Source organism: Phasianus colchicus, chromosome 2, assembly GCF_987193195.1.
Source record: "Phasianus colchicus chromosome 2, bPhaCol1.hap1.1, whole genome shotgun sequence".
In the NCBI taxonomy this organism is placed as follows: Eukaryota; Metazoa; Chordata; class Aves; order Galliformes; family Phasianidae; genus Phasianus; species Phasianus colchicus.
The window spans coordinates 84,664,492-84,682,853 of record NC_143437.1 but is presented as its reverse complement, the minus strand read 5'-3'; the positions used below and the strand labels follow the sequence as shown (position 1 = coordinate 84,682,853).

Sequence of the window (18,362 nt, the reverse complement as noted above, 5' to 3'; positions counted from 1 at the left end):
AGCTCTAAGGGCTGCAGTCAATGAGGCTGCATCTGGCTGGTGGACAGTCACTAGCAGTTTTCCCCAGGTCTCAATTCTAAGGCTAGACCTTTTTAGCATTTTAATAATTTATTTTCAATTATTGAATAATTTAATTTTCAATTATCTTGATGCAGGATTGGAAGGCATCCTTAGTAAGTTCACTGACAATACTAAACTTGGAGGTTCTGCTGTGTCTTCGAAAGCTTTGCATAGGGATATTAGATACATCAGTGCATTGGACAATTAATGGCATGAAGTTCAACAAAGGAAAACACTGGGTTTGGCAGATAGACTGATATGTCTCACTTTATTGCATTCCCAATGGATAGATGACTGGCTGGGAAGCTCAGCAGAAAGGGATCTGGGGATACTAGGTGCAGTAGGCTCAGCATGAGAGAGCAGTGTGCTCCATTGTCCAAGATGGCAAACCACACTTTGGGATGCTTTAAGCACATGATAGCCAGCAGGTCAAAAGGCATAATTCTCCCACTATATTTAGCATTGGTGTGGCCTCCTCTTGAATATTGTGTACTGTTATGGACTTCACAATTAAAAAAAGAATGTTAAGGTACTTGAAAGGATCCAGAGGAGGTCAACAAATATGGAAAAAGGGCCAACAGGCTGGCAACACCTGTGTTGTCTAGTCTGAATCGATGTCTGTCATCTTACTGCTCCATACAACTTCAGGAGGAGGTGAAGAGAGGTGGGAAGTGATGATCTCTTCTCCCTGGTAACCTATGTCAGGATGCTAGCAAATAGCACAAAGCTATATCACGGGAGGTTCATACTGGGCATTAGGAAAAAATTCTTTACTGTGAGGGTGGTCTAACACTGAAACAGACTTCCTAGCAAGGTGGTGGATGTTCCATGGTTAACAGTGTTCAAAAGACACTGTTCTAGTAGATAAAAAACAAGCAGAAAGCTCTCCTGCTTCTTTTGGTTAAGATACAACGCTGCTCCACTCTTTCTTTTCATTGACTTGTAAGGGAGCTTTGTGAGGGAGCAGTATCCTTGGGTCCAGACAGCTATGTATGTTTTACGCAGCTAAAACTACATAGCTCGCTCAGAAAGTAATGTATTTTGTGGTGTTTTTTTTTTTTTTTTTTTTCTAAGTAAACTACAACAGATACAAAATACACAATAACACTACTTGATAGAGCACTTTCCCAGCTACCAACACCAACACCCAATTCTGACATTGTGGTCCAATATAAAATAACAGGCACTGCTTTTGGAGCTGCTTTTATAGATTTATTATCTTAAATGTAAATAAAACTAATGGCCTATGGTAAAGATATCTTAACACTCAAATATGCAACCACTGCTATAAGTATTTCAACTCTCAGTGATACAAAATATTTTCTGTACCATGTTTCTCTACCTTAAATATACTGTCAAATTTAAGCAAGATGAAAATGGCGGGGACAAATCCATTACATAAATAAATCTTAACAATGTGTTCTTGAAAGAAAAGAACAGCTAACTACAATATCTGAGAGAGAACAGCAAGAGTTGCTTAGCTAACAAGTGAGAGCAGGATTTGCGTTACTAATCTTAAATATTTACAGCACAGATTAATGTTATCCATATATGGATATTAATGTTATCCAGTGCACATCTTGTCTTCCGAATGACTTCTACAGCAGTGATAAAAAAAACAGAAGCATTTCTGGATCACCAGACTTAGCACTTGGTAAACACTTAAAACATTGAGCAAAATGAGTCCTAGGAGTTATTGTTTCTCTCCTCTATCAATATAAAATACTGAGCTGTGTGCTAATTGTGAATATTTAAATTGGACTCATGAATTTCTGTCCATCTTAGGTAAAACTAAGTCAAATCAGTTGCTTGCTTGTGTCACTCTTATCATGCTTATTGTACAACTAGAATTTGAGGCACAAGCTCAAAAGAGCTGGATGACAAAACATTTGGGTATGTTATGGAATAAAGGATTAAACTTCAGCCCAGTCCTGGTCAAATCATATCTTTTGAGTACAATAATTAAACTTCTATATATTGCTTCATAAAAGCTTTGAACCACAGTGGAAAAGAGGTAGGAAGAAATAAGCAAGATGTTTGTTTGAGATTTATTTTTTGAATTTACTATATATGAGCAAAATAAATTTTCTTCAGAAATCTAATAATGAATTTTTTTCCACACAGAAGATTAAGATAACTTGGTATACAATTGCAAATGATTAGGATGTTTGTGAGTAAGGAATTTAAAATCTCTTGGAATTAAATAAAATACAACACAAGTATAAGAATGAAAAACTTATGTATTTTTAAGACTTAAGCCTCCACTAGCAGACAATACTTAAAGGACAAACATTAAATATTATATAAATTATATCTGCCCCAAATCATTTGGCAAATTTTAGCAACTGTAGTTTCGACTTCCATATTTTGCCAAGACAAAGAAATCCCAGCACTTAATATGAATGCACTAACCTATTAAAGATTACTAGAACAAAATCTATCTTTCAGACAGATACCTTCAATTCCTGTGTGACTTTAGTAATGTTTGCTGGAAAGGAGCTCTGCAGAGAAGGACCTGGGTGTTTTGGTGGACAGTAAGTTGGCCACAAGCCAGCAACGTGCCTTTGTGGCCAAGAAGGGCCACATATCCTGAGATCCATTGAAAAGAACATGGCCAGCAGGCCAAGAGAGGTGATCCTTCCCCTCTACTCTGCCCCAGTGAGGTCACATTTGGAGTACTATGTTCAGTTCTTTACTCCCCGTGTGAAGAAAGACAGGGAACTACTGGAGAGAGTCCAATGAAGAGCCACAAAGATGGTTAGAGCCCTGAAGCATCTCCCATATGAGTGAAGGCTGAGATACCTCAGACTGTTCAGCCTGGAGAAGAGATAATTAAGAGGGGATCTTATCAATGCTTATAAATATCTAACTGTCAGGAGTCAAGCAGATGAGGATTGGCCCTTTTCAATGGTGACCAAAAACTGAACAAATGTCACAAACTGGAACACAGAAAATTCTTTCCATACAAACATAGGAAAAACCTTCATACACTGAGAGACAGACAGAGCACTGGAGCGGGCTATCCAGAGAGGCTGCGGAGCGTCCTTCTTTAGTGGGGAAGGGAGGTTGGACTAGATGATCCCCAGAGTTCCCTTCCAATTCCTACAGTTTTGTGATTCTGTGATTTTACTGTTATTACAGTCAACTGTATGAATCTCGTCTAAGGCATTTTTGGTTGCATTTCTTTTGGGTATCTGCCTTTGCCAACTACCTTGAAAATTAAGAAATTATTTGCAAGAAATAATGCTATCAATTAGTTTTCTTTTTTTATGATACTCTACATATGGTATAGTGTGTATAGATAGTGTGCAACTTGCCTGAAATGTTATCAATGAACCTCACCAGACAGTAGCTTTCCTGTTTTAGACCTGAGTTACTCTTTACAAAGGACTGCCAATTATGTTGAACTTGATGTACCTGTGTGATAGGTTTTGTGAGGTTTCATTTTACTGAACTTTTTAATGGTGCCTTATTGTAACATGTTTTCATTGTTACATATAGACTGAAATTCTGCTTCTATAACCCATTGCACATAACTTCTTAATTTTATTTCTGTAAGGATTCACATTTAGTTCTAGTACACACACATATTGCCACTTCTCCTTTTAAGATCCTTTTAAGTCAGGATCTAAAAATAATTGTGCTTTATTAAAATAGATGAATTCCATTTGAAAACTTTAAGGTACAATGAGAAAAACATAGTAGAAAAGTGTGCAAACCAAAAATACCACCCCCAAAATTGAGTTATAAAGATGGTGAAAAGGTGTCAGACTAAGAATGAGGACCACTCACTTTTACTGCAGTATCTCTGGTGATAGAAAATAAATAAATAAATAAATTCAACTGGGATTCATCTCATCTCATCCCAAACTTCTCAGCTGGGATTCATCTCATTTCATCTACTTCCCAATTTCACTGTCTAAAATGTAGTTTTCTAAATCTAAGCTCTCTCAGCCTAAGCTCTGGTACAAGAGATGGATACCTCTAATAAAATGTTCATCCCACCTCTGTTCCTCTTGTCTTAGTAATTAAATTAGGAAAGGCAATACTTAATATATTTAACCATTTTCAGATTAGCTTCTTCACAACAATGACAATTACACTTAAAATCAACCGAAGTAAAGAAAACAAAACAAAACAAGATCTATTGAACTGTCTGGATCAGGTTAATACCTGTAGCAAAAATACAAGCATACATAAAATACATAGTATGGAATTCTTTAATATAAATCAGGTCTCACTTATACTACTATAAAAAAAGTAAATAAATATCTTCTATCATGTATTTAATCTGATTTTTTTATAAGGATAAAATAGAAATACCTAGTCATTGAAATAACATACAATGAAAGTGATGAGTGGCACGGGAATAATGCAGAAATGCTTTCTGAAACTCCAGGAAAGGAGGTTGTCATGGAAACAGCTGGTTTTTAATCTTTTTGTTACTACAACTTTACTTAGCTGCTGCTTAATATTTATGTTCTTTTAATAAATTGATCTTCCTCAAGTCATCCTTGATTTTGTATTTCTCACAACAAAATGCTATGTTAAGAACTTTTTGGATTGTAGTCAATAACTAATGGCATATTCATCTATATTGAAATATATAAAAATGAAAACTCCCATTTTACTCCTGCATTCAGCCAGCTGAAAGATTTTATAAGAGAAAGATGCATTAGTCACTCTCTCCATAAAAGGCATTCTAGACAATATTTTGCCTGGAGTGAAATGAAGGAAAAAGAAAACATAGATAAACAGTCCCCAGAATTTTGAACTACTGAAATTACTTTATTTTACCATAAATGTAACATGTGAAGTAAAAAAAGTCAGTTAAGATGATTCATCTATGAAAGTAAAAGGAAAGGAGTTGTAAAGTAAACAAGTAACTACCAAGATAATCAGAAAAGGAATACTAATATACAGATGACAAAATAAAAGAAAAAAATGCTTGCTAACTGGCCTGCCTGCAAGACACTGAACTTTAATTAGTCTGTATGAGTGTACCTTCCACAAATAAGTGTTTCTAAATATTTATTATATCAAGCAAAATAAGTACTAAGTACCATTGAGAGAAGAATAGAAAGGACAACTTTTACATGTCTTCAGAAAAGAACAAACACAAAGGCAAAGAAAGCAACAGTAATTCAAAGAGCAATAGAATTATCAAAATGACAATTAAAAAAAAAAAAAAAAGGAGAGAATTTAAAAATAAACAGAAGTCTGGGACATACAAATGAAGTATAACACAAAATGAATTAACAAGGCAGTAAAACACATGGGCAATAAATGCCTAACTTCTGCAAATGTGTATGTTATTATTCAAAACAAGAACAGATCTAACACTCTCCACTGAAAATATTTTCTTTCTAAAAATCCTGATTCACTGCTAGCTAACAAGTTTTGTGGACACAATAATCTCAACAAATCCTGGAGCACATCATGGTTTCAAATACTATACTGAGTTAGTTCAGTTATACGCTCTTTGGGTTTCTTGACAGATCCAGTGAAGAACTGAAATCTCTCTGTGCTGAGTCAACATAGTATTAGATTCAGTATCACATGCTAAATTGTGTGTGTACCTACCATCACTGAAATCACTGTCGCTCCTTTCATTGATGAGGGCAGAGTTATTTTATGCTTTTAGTACACTAACTTTGGAATACTGATCAGTTTTTCTGTTAGTCCTGTAAAAGATCGCACAGAGGCATAGTTGTATTGTGTATCATGTTTTCCTTAGTACTTGTAGTTATGGATGTTTTCTCATCATTAATGAAACATGCAGATATTTCTCCCTAACAAAAATTAGGCCACTGGGCTCAACTGTGCATTGCTCTGGGACTCTGGAGCCAGCACAGGGCAGCCCTCGTTCCTCCCATGCAGACCCTCCACTGCCAACATCTGTCAGTTTACATACAATACACTTTGCACTATCTAGTCTCTCTGGCCTAGATATATAAAACATGAGTTTTTGCATTCCAGATTCAAGAACTGAAAACTTGCCTTTGCACAAGAAATGTATGTACCTGTCACACAGTGCAGTACCCATAATAGTCCGTATAATGAGTAAGAGGTAGAGATCATTATTAGGCTTACCTGTTTTTCCAGAAGCTATTCTTTCAGAAAGGAATTAATATAGAGAGCTGAAATTCAATTGGTATATTCTATACCCCAGAAAAGGGTGCCCTTATCAGAGGATGTAGTCTTTATATTATAATAATAATAAAAAAAAAAACACTGAAGAAATTCATGGTAGATAATCATACACCACAATATATATATATAAAAAAGAGCCTAAGAGATTTGAGACTGTTCAGCCTGATGAAGAACGGGCTCAGGAAGGATATCATGAATGTGTACAAATACCTGCAGGGTGGAGGCAAAGAACACGGAACCAGGATTTTTTCAGGGATAGCCAGAGACAATTAGAACACAAGAGGCTCTGTCTAAACACCAGGAAGCAGTTCTGTATTTTGTATGTGGCAGAGAACTGGCACAGGCTGCCCAGAGGCTGTGCAGTCTCCTCCTTGGACATCTTCAGAAGCTGCCTTAACACGGTTCAAGGCAGCCTGCTCTGAGTGTCCCGCTTGAGCATAGCTTGGACCAAATGGTCTCCAGATGTCCCTTCCAACTCTGTGCATTCCTCTACTTCTGCAGCATTCCTCTACTATGAAGCCTAAGCTAAAAGGAAATTCATCATTTTACTTCTAAACTATACATCAAAATAACTTACGCTCTAATAGCCCCAAATAAACGGCATTACTGTTATGGCATTTTTTGAAGGAAAAACATATTTTAAAGCTCATTACAAGTGAGCTTTAATTCATGAATTTAAATTCATTACAAGTATATAACTTCTAATGATAACCCACCTTTGAAGTTTTTAGTCAAAGTAATGTTAGTGCTTTCTTACATGACATGCTACTGACATATTTATTGTCCAACGGAGTTATTCTAAGCTTTGTTTAGGAAAATGGAGTTATGATTCTAGCTAAAATAATTTTAGTACAAACAGAAATAGAATCCCCACCATGTACAATGCAAAGCTCTTTCTGTTCATTATTTTTAGCATATTTGATAATGTTGACAGCTCTCTTGTGGAAAGACATCAGGAACCTAAAAGTAAGATACAGTATGAAACTGTTTCAACAACAGGGAACAAAGCAGAAAAGTGAACAGATAAAAGCTGTCTCACGGATACCAAAGTATACAAATGGTAGTAAAAATGGGCAGTAAAAATGAGGTTAATGGTAGACCGCTCAGAAAGACAGTTGTGGGTCCAAATGTGCTCATTTAGCAGACTCTGATAACTAGGGCATATCCAAACTCTCTGTTATTTGTTACATCTTTATATTGAATACATATATTATTAATCTGGAGACTTTTTAAAAATTATTTGTTTAGCTGCTTGCTAAAACTCTGCTATTAAAGACCATATTCTGAGTGGATCTGTTGTCTCAGAAAACAAATATGGCACTTTTCACATGAAAGTACGAAAGAATAAATTGTTATTTTTCACTTAAGGATTAATTAGAGTGAGCTGCCCTATCTTACAAATTGACACTCTTATTGGGACCAACACAGCAGCAAAAATATCCAGTAATATAGTGATTTTTATTTTCTATTTAATCATTGCAATATCTTTGAGAGATGCATTTGCTTATCTACAGCTTCATCAAGAATATGAACTGTGGATATTAATTAATTTACCCACAAGCAAAAAATGAATTCATATATCGCTTAAAACTCTCATCTTTTTAGTTCATTGTTAGGTATGTACACCACTGCACAGTTTTTGCTGTTTCTAACTCAGCTTCTCATAACATTATTAATGTCACTGCAAATGCAAGTACAGAAAATCCTGACTATCTTCAAGAATAACTTATCACCTCTGTTTCACTGACAGTTACTCAATCCTTTGATAATGACAAAGAATCACTGCTATTTATAGTATTTTTGGAGTCAGTAGAATCAAACTCTAGTTTTTTTCTTCTGTCTACTACATAAACCTCATTGTTCCTAACAAATCAATGTATTATCCAAATCACATACACACACCAAAAATAATAATAAAATTTCATTGGATGAGCCCCGTTTACAGTGTCTCATATCTCTAAAGAAGGAGGTGCAAATGAGTTACTGAGACAAGGTCACAATAATTTGCTCTCCTATCAATGACACATTCTACTGTGTGAAAAGCATTTTCCTGTCAGATCTGTGCAAAGAAGTACAAGACGGATACTTCTGTCTAAAGTTCCACCACATGTAAGAGTGTTAGCAAATGAGAAGTAAACAGAAGATAACAGAGCAGTATATTGAATATGAAAATCCTCATATGAAAAGAACACAAGAAAAACTGTTTATGATAAGTTTTATCTACAGTGTTAATTCAGTAATAGTTGAATACACATGTATATGAAGCAACAAACACAAAAACATTGCCTTGCATTTGAAGTTGTAGCTCAATATTGTCTTCGGTTCCAAATTCAACTGAATACTACTTGTGAAACATATAAAGATCTTTTGATACTAAGTTTAAAGTGCTTTTAAAACAATTGTTTAGCTTAAGAGGAATGGTTGAAGACGTTTCATCATTCTGACATTTTCAGGTTTTACAGATTCTATTAATTTATTCTCTAAACACCTCAGTACTTCTGTAAGCCCTCTTAGAATACACATATATAAAAACAGATTTTCTAAATTTGTTTTCCACATTAACAATGCCTGAATATACATGTCAAAATTGAAAACCTTTCTATAAAGTTTATCAGTAGTTTATTGTCTGTATTTATAGGTAAACTTATCAGTCTTTATTTCAGCCTCCTTTGGCCCTTATGCTCATAAAAATTTGAGAAAGCCTACTGATCTTAGCTTCAGGGTTTGTAATCTCCAGAATTTCTACCACATTGTTTTCTATGTTTTCTTAACATGCATACAATAACTTGCAAAATCACAAATTATTTAGTGTATATATCATTAGCAAGATATTATCATCATGATATATATCACTGTCACAATATTATCATCATATATCATTAACAAAATATTCAGCATCAACATTTCTTTCTCCTTTTATTTTGTTGCATTATGTTCATACATTTTATCTATCTATTTATTTATTTATTTATTTATTTATTTATTTACACTGTATGCTCAATACAGTTGCTGCCTGATTTGTCTGGTATGTCTTTTGTACCCAGCACTATATTTGCCAGTCTCATGCAATATTGTAGATACTTAAGGGCACCTCAGATGGCACAAAATGCACATACTCAGGCAACCTGACTGATCTCATGCATACTTTATATCAGTGTTCAGTTCTATTAGGTGTGAGTAGTGCAGCAGACATAATTGGATTCCAAAGACTAAGATTTTGGAGATTTGTAAATTTCAAAATATTTTACTGTCTAAAATGTATAATTTCATCAATAAATGTGTGGCTATAAGGTCAAATATATAAATAGACACTAAATAATTAGAAATCTCCAGTTTTGTTGCATTTATATATTTAAGTTGGTCGTAGTCACATCATGGGCACTCACTGATACAATCTGAATTTTCATTAATTTAAATAACTAGATCTGTAACTTTCAAAATGCAAGAAGGTGCTTTAACCATATGAGATTTCATAGCATGTAAGTTATAAACGTGGAACTTACACACAGTGTCAAAATAACAACTGTACTAAAAATATATATGAGCACTTACCAAGAGGGCAATTGCATTTGAAGCCATTCATGTCCTCTTCACAGGTTCCTCCATTCCAACAGGGTCTGTCTAGACACTTGTTCACATGAGCAGTACATGTTTCTCCTGTAATTTTGTATTAAAATAAATAAATGAATAAACAAATAAACATGATGACCTGTTCAAATTATAGGGATTTATTTATAATGGAAAAGGATTACCTGACTGTCATAGTCTGAATGCTGACCTCACTGGCCAAAGTGCACTTACTTGAGTACACACAGACACTGATAGGCATCCTTTACGTCATTAATTTTTCTACTTTATTAGTTTCAAGAAAGCCCCCTGAAAATATGACAACTGTGAAAATAGAAAGCTTTCCTAGTAAGGATATGCACAATCCTGGAGGTTTTTCCCATTATACAAAATTACTGCATTCAGGCAATTTTTGTTCAGTTATGTCAATTGTTTTCTTTCATTTCACTCCTTGTCTCCTCTGAAAAAGAATGGTAAAGCATCACTGCATATGAGTAGCAGACCAACATCAATTTACAGTTAAGTGTAACAGTAAACTTTAAACTAGATTCTGCAAAAGATCATCAGTACTATAATACTAGATACTCCTTTCTCTATATAACATAAAGATAGAGGATAATAAGTCGCTGAATAATATTTAAAGAAACAAAATGCAGGTGTTAGTTAATGAAATAATTAAGAGCTGTGGCAAGAAGCATAATTAACTGTAGATTGGTAGTCTACACAGGTGTTGCCTTGATTTGTAACAGGAAAAGGTATTTCCAGCCACAAGAATGTGGGGAAAAAAAACAATCAACAAAACAAGTAACAAAATATGCTCAGTGCCTATCATAGGTCATCAGTGTAGAAAGCAACTGGATCTTTCTGTAAACCTTATGGAAGAGTGTCTGAATAGAAAGAATTCTGGAATTGCCCTGTGTTCTTTGCACTGAGAAAAATATTTGATCTCTTATCCTCAGGACACATATACGACCTCTCATACAATCACATGTATCAAAGAGAATCAGCTTTCAAAACCTGCATTTTGCCACTCAAGCTATCTTCCATATCAACTAGAAATAAAGAAACTGAAGAAGCCCATAGTAGCATCGAGATTCCTTTCCCCACTTAAACTGATTGTCAGAGTGACTCCTATTAGTTTTTTCCTGCATCTAACAATGCTCTGCTTTGGCCTCAATATTTTGAGAAATCTCAAGAAAAAATGGGACACATATATAGAGACCAAGAACAATAAGTAACTCAGTAAACTGAGGAACAATCCACTTGATAGCAGCAGCTGCCGAATGTTGCCCAGCATGCTCTGATGTTCTCCATCATATTTGAAAAGTCGTGGCTGTCAGGTGAGCTCCCAGTGGCTCTATGTCCAGGTGGAGACTGGGAACGAGCAGTGTTCCCCACGGGGCTGTCTTGGGACCGGTGCTCTTTAACATCTTTATCAATTACATCGGTGATGGAATCAAGTGCACTCTCAGCAAGTTTATTGATGACACCAAGCTGAGTGGTGCAGTAGACATGGTGGAAGGAGGAGATGCCATCAAAGGGACCTCAACAAGCTTGAAAGGTGGACCCAGGTGAACCTGATGAGGTTCAACACAGCAAAGCGCAAGGTTTTGTGCTTGGGCCGGAGGAATCCCAGGCATCCATACAGACTGGAAGGAGCAGTCCTTGAGAGCAGCACTGCGGAGAAGGACCTGGGGGTCTTGATAGATGAAAAGCTCAATGTGAGCCCTTGCAAATCGAAAAGCAAATGGGATCCTGGGCTCCATCAGAAGAGGGGCGGCCAGCAGGGACAGGGAGGTGATTGTCCTCTACTCTGCTCTTGTGAGGCCCGATCTGGAGTACTGTGTCCAGGTCTGGAGCCCCCAGCACAAGACAGACAGCGAGCTGTTGAAGAGTGTCCAGAGGAGAGCCACAAAGATGATCAGGGGACTGGAGCACCTCCCCTATGAAGACAGGTTGAGGGGGCTGGGCTTGTTCAGCCTGGAGAAACGAAGGCTGCGGGGTGACCTCATTGCAGCCTTTCAGTACCTAAAGGGAGCCTATAGAGGGGAGGGGAATCAACTCTTTGAAAGAGTAGATAACAGCAGGACAAGGATAAATAATTTTAAGTTGAGGGAGGGAAGATTTAGGTTGGATGTCAGGGGCAAGTTCTTTACTACAAGAGTGGGGAGGTGCTGGAACACACTGCCCAGAGAGGGTTGTGGATGCTCCATCCCTGAAGGCGTTCAAGGTCAGATTGGATGGGGCCCTGGGGAGCCTGGTCTAGTATTAAATGGGGAGGTTGGTGGCCCTGCATGTGGCAGGGGGGTTGGAGATTCATGCTCCTTGAGGTCCCTTCCAACCCTGGCCATTCTGTGATTCTGTGATTCTGTGACATCAGGAATACAGACATCTGGAGCTGGTCAAAATAAGACATTTTTAACGTTCTTTTTATATTTGTGGACTTTATCTGAGGTTCTGAAAAAAAAACAGTACTATATTCAACCTTTTGGATCTAATTCCAATATTTTCTTTTCTTATATATTCTAGTTCAAACTTTTTCCCACTGTCACAGAATAAGGTAATTTTCTTTTAAGAGATATACTGAAGACACACTGACTGTCTTCTTCTCCATAGCGAAGTGGAGAGTAGAACAGTGTCCTGTAGTAGTAAATAATCTAGCCACAAACCATTGGAAACAGCACTATGTGCAAGAAAAAAAAAAAAAAAAAAAATACCTGAAGCAGATTCTTTTACTTCTTTTAAGTTGTGGCATGCTTCTAATGGATAAATGTTTAATTATTTATTTTTTAAAGTAAGTCTAAGGGAAATTCCTCTTGATTCTTCAGCATACAGTTGTGAACTGTAGAGTACCATAAATTGAAAATACATGTACCAACACATTCACAAATGTGGACAATTCTTAACCATCTCTTTTTATATTTATTGTATAGTATTGTATTGTATAGAGTTAGAGAGAGGGAGCAGGAGAGATGGAGAATTTGATTTGAGGTACCAGTCAATTGCATCTCAACTTCTGATAATGAGCTCTATACCTTTCAGCTGAGCACTTACAGTGAAATTCAGGTCCCTAAATGTTGACATTGGATGCCATATAGAATATTCTGTATTCAGCCTCAAGAAAATAGTCCTTAGGGGATGAAATGAACACTAAGCAGAGACAGACACAACAGTTTTATAACAGTACCACAAATTGGTACCGTTAGGCTGGCAGTCCTGATGGGATAGTAGGATATAAGAGAATGGAATAAAGACAGAGAGGGCAGCTGTGAACTGTGCAGTATTTCCAAAAAAAAATAACAAAAAATAGTTTGGACTTGTCAAGTTAATCCTTTGAGGAATTTAAAAGCAAAATCACAAACTGATGAACAAACCAAAAGGTTAATTCTGTGGCCATGTTTTGACTGAAATACAATGCCTGGGGAATCCTGAGAGGATGATGAAATAATGAAGGCTGGAGAAATTTGAAGCTTGAGATGAACACTGGAGTTTTAGCTGTGCTGAGGAGCAGTGACAAAATCTAACTGTGTGCAGAAAATCTAGGAAAAGAGTCAAAACCATTCTCCCACTGAAGTCTAACAGGAAGAAGTGATTCAGTCAATATGAGATAGGATGCAGAGAAAGAGAATTTATTTTTTGTGACTTTATTTGAAAAAAATATCTGTCAATCTATTGATTAGAAATTCCTATTAGTGACATTGGAAACTAAATTTCATTTCTAATATCACAACATTTACCACCATTCTTTTAGGACTTTATTAATACAATTTTTTCTTAATGTATTAATCTGTAATGCAACACTCCATATATTAAAATAATTAGTTTGAATTTAGATAATTAATCCCAAATGTAAATGTCTTGACCAGTGCAACAGAATAAAGGTACAATGCTATGCATGTTATACATGTTCTACACTGTGGTGCAAAGCAATCCAGTATTTTGCTTTTATTTATTTGTGGCTATGCTCAATGTGAGTGAATTACATTTCTCACTTAAAAGGGGATTCGGAAAAAAAAAATAAAACCCTACTCTGATAACAGTAGTGTTGATTTTCATGACTGGAAGCTGTAATTACAGCTAAATGACTTCAGTTGACAAAGAAGCAATTACATGCCACTCAGCCTTATCTAAGTTATCAAGCATAGAGAATACTTTTTGTACAACTGACAAAAACATTTGAAAAATCACTGACTGATGTACAACTTTCCTCTACCTATTCATACTTGCAGAATGCTTTAGAAAATTTTGAAACATTCCAGCTGAACATACCTTTATTCACTGGTTTCCGTATTTTTGTTTTTGTTTGTTTGCTTCAAACTAGCAGTACTTTTTACATCCACATCTAAGACATTAGCTTCCACAGATTTCTATTACCATCCCCTCCACATCAGTTTTGTTTTCCTCCTACTTTTGCTATCTAGCCACTGAAAAGTACACTGTTAACAGATGTGATTTACCAACTAAATGTTAGAAGTGCAGTTTTTAAAATTCTGTATTCCCTCAGAAAAGGCTAGGAAAATAACTACTATTTTTTTTTTTTTCTCTTCTTGAGTCAGAAGAACCCTCGTGTTCTAGTACACATTCTTCGAATCAAAAGAACATGTAGTGAGTGTAAAGGTGCATTTTGTAAAAGGATTGCACCAAAAGTAATTCCTCCTCTTTTATTATGTTGGCCCATGATGTCAGAGACAGATTTTGATGTCATGACAGTAGTGGTTAAACTTTTGGTTATATTTGGTTATATTTTGTTGCTGTGTTACAGATGGCAGCAGAGATAAAATGACACCTTATGTGGAAATGCATATGAAGCAAAGGTATATAATTGAATTCCTTCATGCAGAAGAAATTGCACCCACTGACATTCACTGATACTTGCTGAATGTTTGTAGAGACCCAACAGTGGATGAGAGCACAGTGAGATGCTGGGTGGAGCATTTCAGCAATAAAAACAACATGGAAGAATAATCATGTTCCAGGCAGCCATGCACAGCTGTCATATCATGAAATGAAGAGTGTCTCAACCAGCTCATCTGCACAATGATTATGGCCACGGAATTGTGTACTGAGCTGAATATCAGCTTCAATGCATTGGAAATGATGCTGGCAACATTGGAATATTGTAAAGTTTGTGCTCAGATGTGTCTTGTGTAAGCTCAAGCAGGAAGAGAGAAAACACCACATTGAAGTTTGTCAAGCCCTGTTGAGCTGAAGGTGAGAATTTCCTGCATCACACCATTACTGGTGCCAAAATATGACGCCACCACTATAAGCCAGAGTCAAAATGGTAGCTCATGGAGTGGCAACGTGTGAATTTCTCATTGAAGAAAAGGTTCAAGACGCAGCCCTCCATGGGTAAAGTGATGTGCACTGTCTTTTGGGATAGGAAAGGGGTGATCCTTCTGGATTTCCTGGAACCTGGACAAGCCAGCAATTCTGACTGATACATAGCAATGCTAACCAATCTGTAGACTCAAATTTCAAGAGTCAAACCAGTGAAGAAGACAATCTTTCTCTTCTGAAACAGTGGGTTACCTTTGCTGGTGCAGTTTTTTTACAGGTGCAGCATACAGGCTCTTTTTCCTCGGTGGCAAAAATCTATAGCTAATGGTGGTGACAATATAGAAAAATAGCATTTTGTTGCTGAGAATTGGTTCTATCAAATACTAGTATTTTGCTCTTTGTATCTGTGATATTTTCCGTGGAAATAAATAAAAACCATTGCCTTCAGAGCAACCTATGGACATTCTGTGATCTATTGACAGTAGCTAGTTCTTGTGGTTATGTGCTCTAAGAGTGTTACTAAACCGATTGTTGCACCTGGCAGAAGGCCTGTCTTCAAACTTCTTGTTGACAGTTGCTTGGGAAATTTAAGAATTCAAGACTTCCAAGTAGGGAGGCAATATCTGAACAGTATTTTTTAAAATGATTCAGAGAGAAGAAAAGAATCTATAAGGTTAATGTGAGATTATGTTTTATGAGCATGCTAGACAGGAAAACAGCTGGAAAAGCTGGACACATATTGTGCAGCCATTATCTTTTTCAGTATGCAGCTAATTTAGCTACACATTTGAAATTGATGATGAAAAACTTCTTTGAATATCTGATAGAAGAACTAATTAGCTACAAATTACTTTCATCATCAAAGTATGTTCATATAAATATTTTCTGGGTTTACACTTTTAAGTTTAACATTAATAGAACATTTCTAAAGATAATTAGTAGTAGAACATGATATTCAATTGGTTATTTAATAAATCATAGCTTCAGGTCTGAATTACTATTTACAATTTACAGTGTTTGTGTCATCAAATAATGAAGTACAGGCAGAATGTTAAATCTCATAATGAGCTAAGTCTACTTTCCTTGACTCCACAGTGTTCCTTGCCGTATATAAAATTGCAGTGTTCTTAAAATACCTAAAAAATTATTAGAGATGCTCAGAAAAGCCTGTCACTCTTGTAAATATAGCCTAATGCTATGTTTTCTGCAAGAGCACTGATGACACAGAGGAAACAGATCATTCTGTGGGAACTTTGAAAATCTTTGCAAAGAGTTATAACTTAGTACCTCCGGCAGATGTTGACTTAGAAACCTAGCAGGTACATGCAGTACTGCATTAGCAATAAAACCATAACATACTTTGTTTAAAGTAATCATGCTATTTTAGGAAATGAATACTTTCTGAAATTTTCAGGTTAGTGTAACTGGAGATATAAGATAAAATAAGGAGACTATTTTTATTCAAAAAGTAAGGGATGTAACCTCATTGAATATTCCTTTACTCTGAAAGTACCAGCAACTTTGTAAGATTATGACATTGGAAGTCTGCACCCTTCAGTAGTTTAAGCTATGGATGTTTTATTTCTGCTGACAGAAGATCCAAGCCTCACACTTCATCTGAACTAACTGGACTATTCTTACACATTTTAGAATATCTACAAAACTAATATTTTGCCTCAATCTAAGAATAAATTTAACTTCATATTGTTCTCAAGTTAAATATTCAGACATTAGAGTAAAACTGATGATAATTAGAAAGAATATTTATTTAGTATAATACATGTTACATGTAAATATCTGTATTTGAATGTATTTGAATCCATTTTTTAAAACTGTAATCACTACTTTTAACATTTTTCTGAAAATCTGAATTCATGCAAAAATATCAAAATACCACATTTAATTTGCATTCTTGGGGAAATATTTCACAAGACAAGTTGAATCATGAAGAGAATCACAATTAAACAGAATAAAACCTCATATTTCTTCTGAATTTTTGACAGTTGATACAAATCTGAGAACTTAAGTGTCTATGTCATTCTATTTTCCATACACCACCACTGAATTCTTGAATCTGATTCATTTTTTCTTTTTCTTCAGATAGAATTTTAAGGTAACTGAGGATGCATAGAATTAGAAATTTAGGAAATCTCTCTATGGGCATTATTAAGGAACTTACTGGTCTAAACTTGAAAAGAGGGAACTAAGGGTATGCAATCTTTCAATTTTAAAGATCTTTATAAAGACAGACTCTGTGCCCATTTTTTCTGTTTAGAAAAACTTTTGAATAATCATAATATTACAATGAGTTTGATTAACAGCTATCACAGTAGCATATATACTAACACAAATGAAAAACATGACATGTTGATGCCTTGCTCTTGCAACTACATAATAACATAGTCAATCTCTGTTACATACAGTGTTAATCAGCTTTTCTGTATATTACTTGTATTAGTAGTTAAATTAACTTCTATAATAAGGATAGATTTTCACACCACTTATGTTTTCCCTTCAAGACTTTTCTTTAATGATAACATAAAAGACACACCTTTCTCGTATACCACAGAAAGATGAAACTATTTGAACAACATCTAAACAACTTAAGAATAATGAATAACTTCTTAAAAGTACAAACAATTAAAAGCTTCCTCAGATAGACTCTAAATGTTATGTGTATTTTCAGCATAAAAAAGGAAAAAAAAATCCACACTGAAGTACAGAAGTTAAAAGTAACACAATGATATTTTAAAAGCCCATATGTTATTTTCCCCTTCTGGAGAAAAAGGAGAGAAAACTGGGAAGCAGCATATGTAATAAAAGTTTCTTAAAATATGAAACTTTTTTAAAAAGCTACTGAAAGGCCTACATTCGTGATGAGTCTTAATACTGCTATTCATTTCTAGTACATGTATAAAGCAATAAAGGATCAGTGTGACATGGTATAAACACAGAAAAAAAATCCAAATCTTAATTACAGAACAATCAATATCATATAGATAAAAATCCTCAAGAGAAAACAATGAGGTAATATTGCTTATCTACTTAAAGAGTTCTCAGCAGCTGTCCTCCTGTACAAGCAAGTGTACTTTTAATGAAGGATGTGTTTGAATAAAGAGCATAATAACACCGATAGAGCAAATACTCAGCTATAAAACAATAACTTTCAATATAGTCACCAATGTTAACTATGCACCTTCATCCGTGATGAACAAGAGCCTGCATGCCACACTCAAAAAAATGTGCACCAGTGGAGGGGATCCACAGTTTCACAGCTGCTGTGAGGGCATCTTTGCTAGGAG

The 18,362-nt window shown here is 35.5% G+C and overlaps 1 protein-coding gene across 1 annotated transcript in view; it reads right to left on the bottom strand.

Annotated features, from left to right (window-relative positions):
• Nucleotides 1–6,588: 6,588 nt before the first annotated feature.
• Nucleotides 6,589–18,362, bottom strand: part of LOC149919153 (protein lin-12-like) — a 38,839-nt gene continuing 27,065 nt past the window's right edge. Inside the window, exons 6-7 of the mRNA XM_090136212.1 lie at nucleotides 9,766–9,870; nucleotides 6,589–6,738 (exon numbers count right to left, since the gene is read on the bottom strand). Coding sequence (XP_089992338.1) covers nucleotides 6,734–6,738; nucleotides 9,766–9,870 — 110 coding nt within the window. The 3' untranslated portion in view covers nucleotides 6,589–6,733. The remainder of the gene's footprint in view (nucleotides 6,739–9,765; nucleotides 9,871–18,362) is intronic.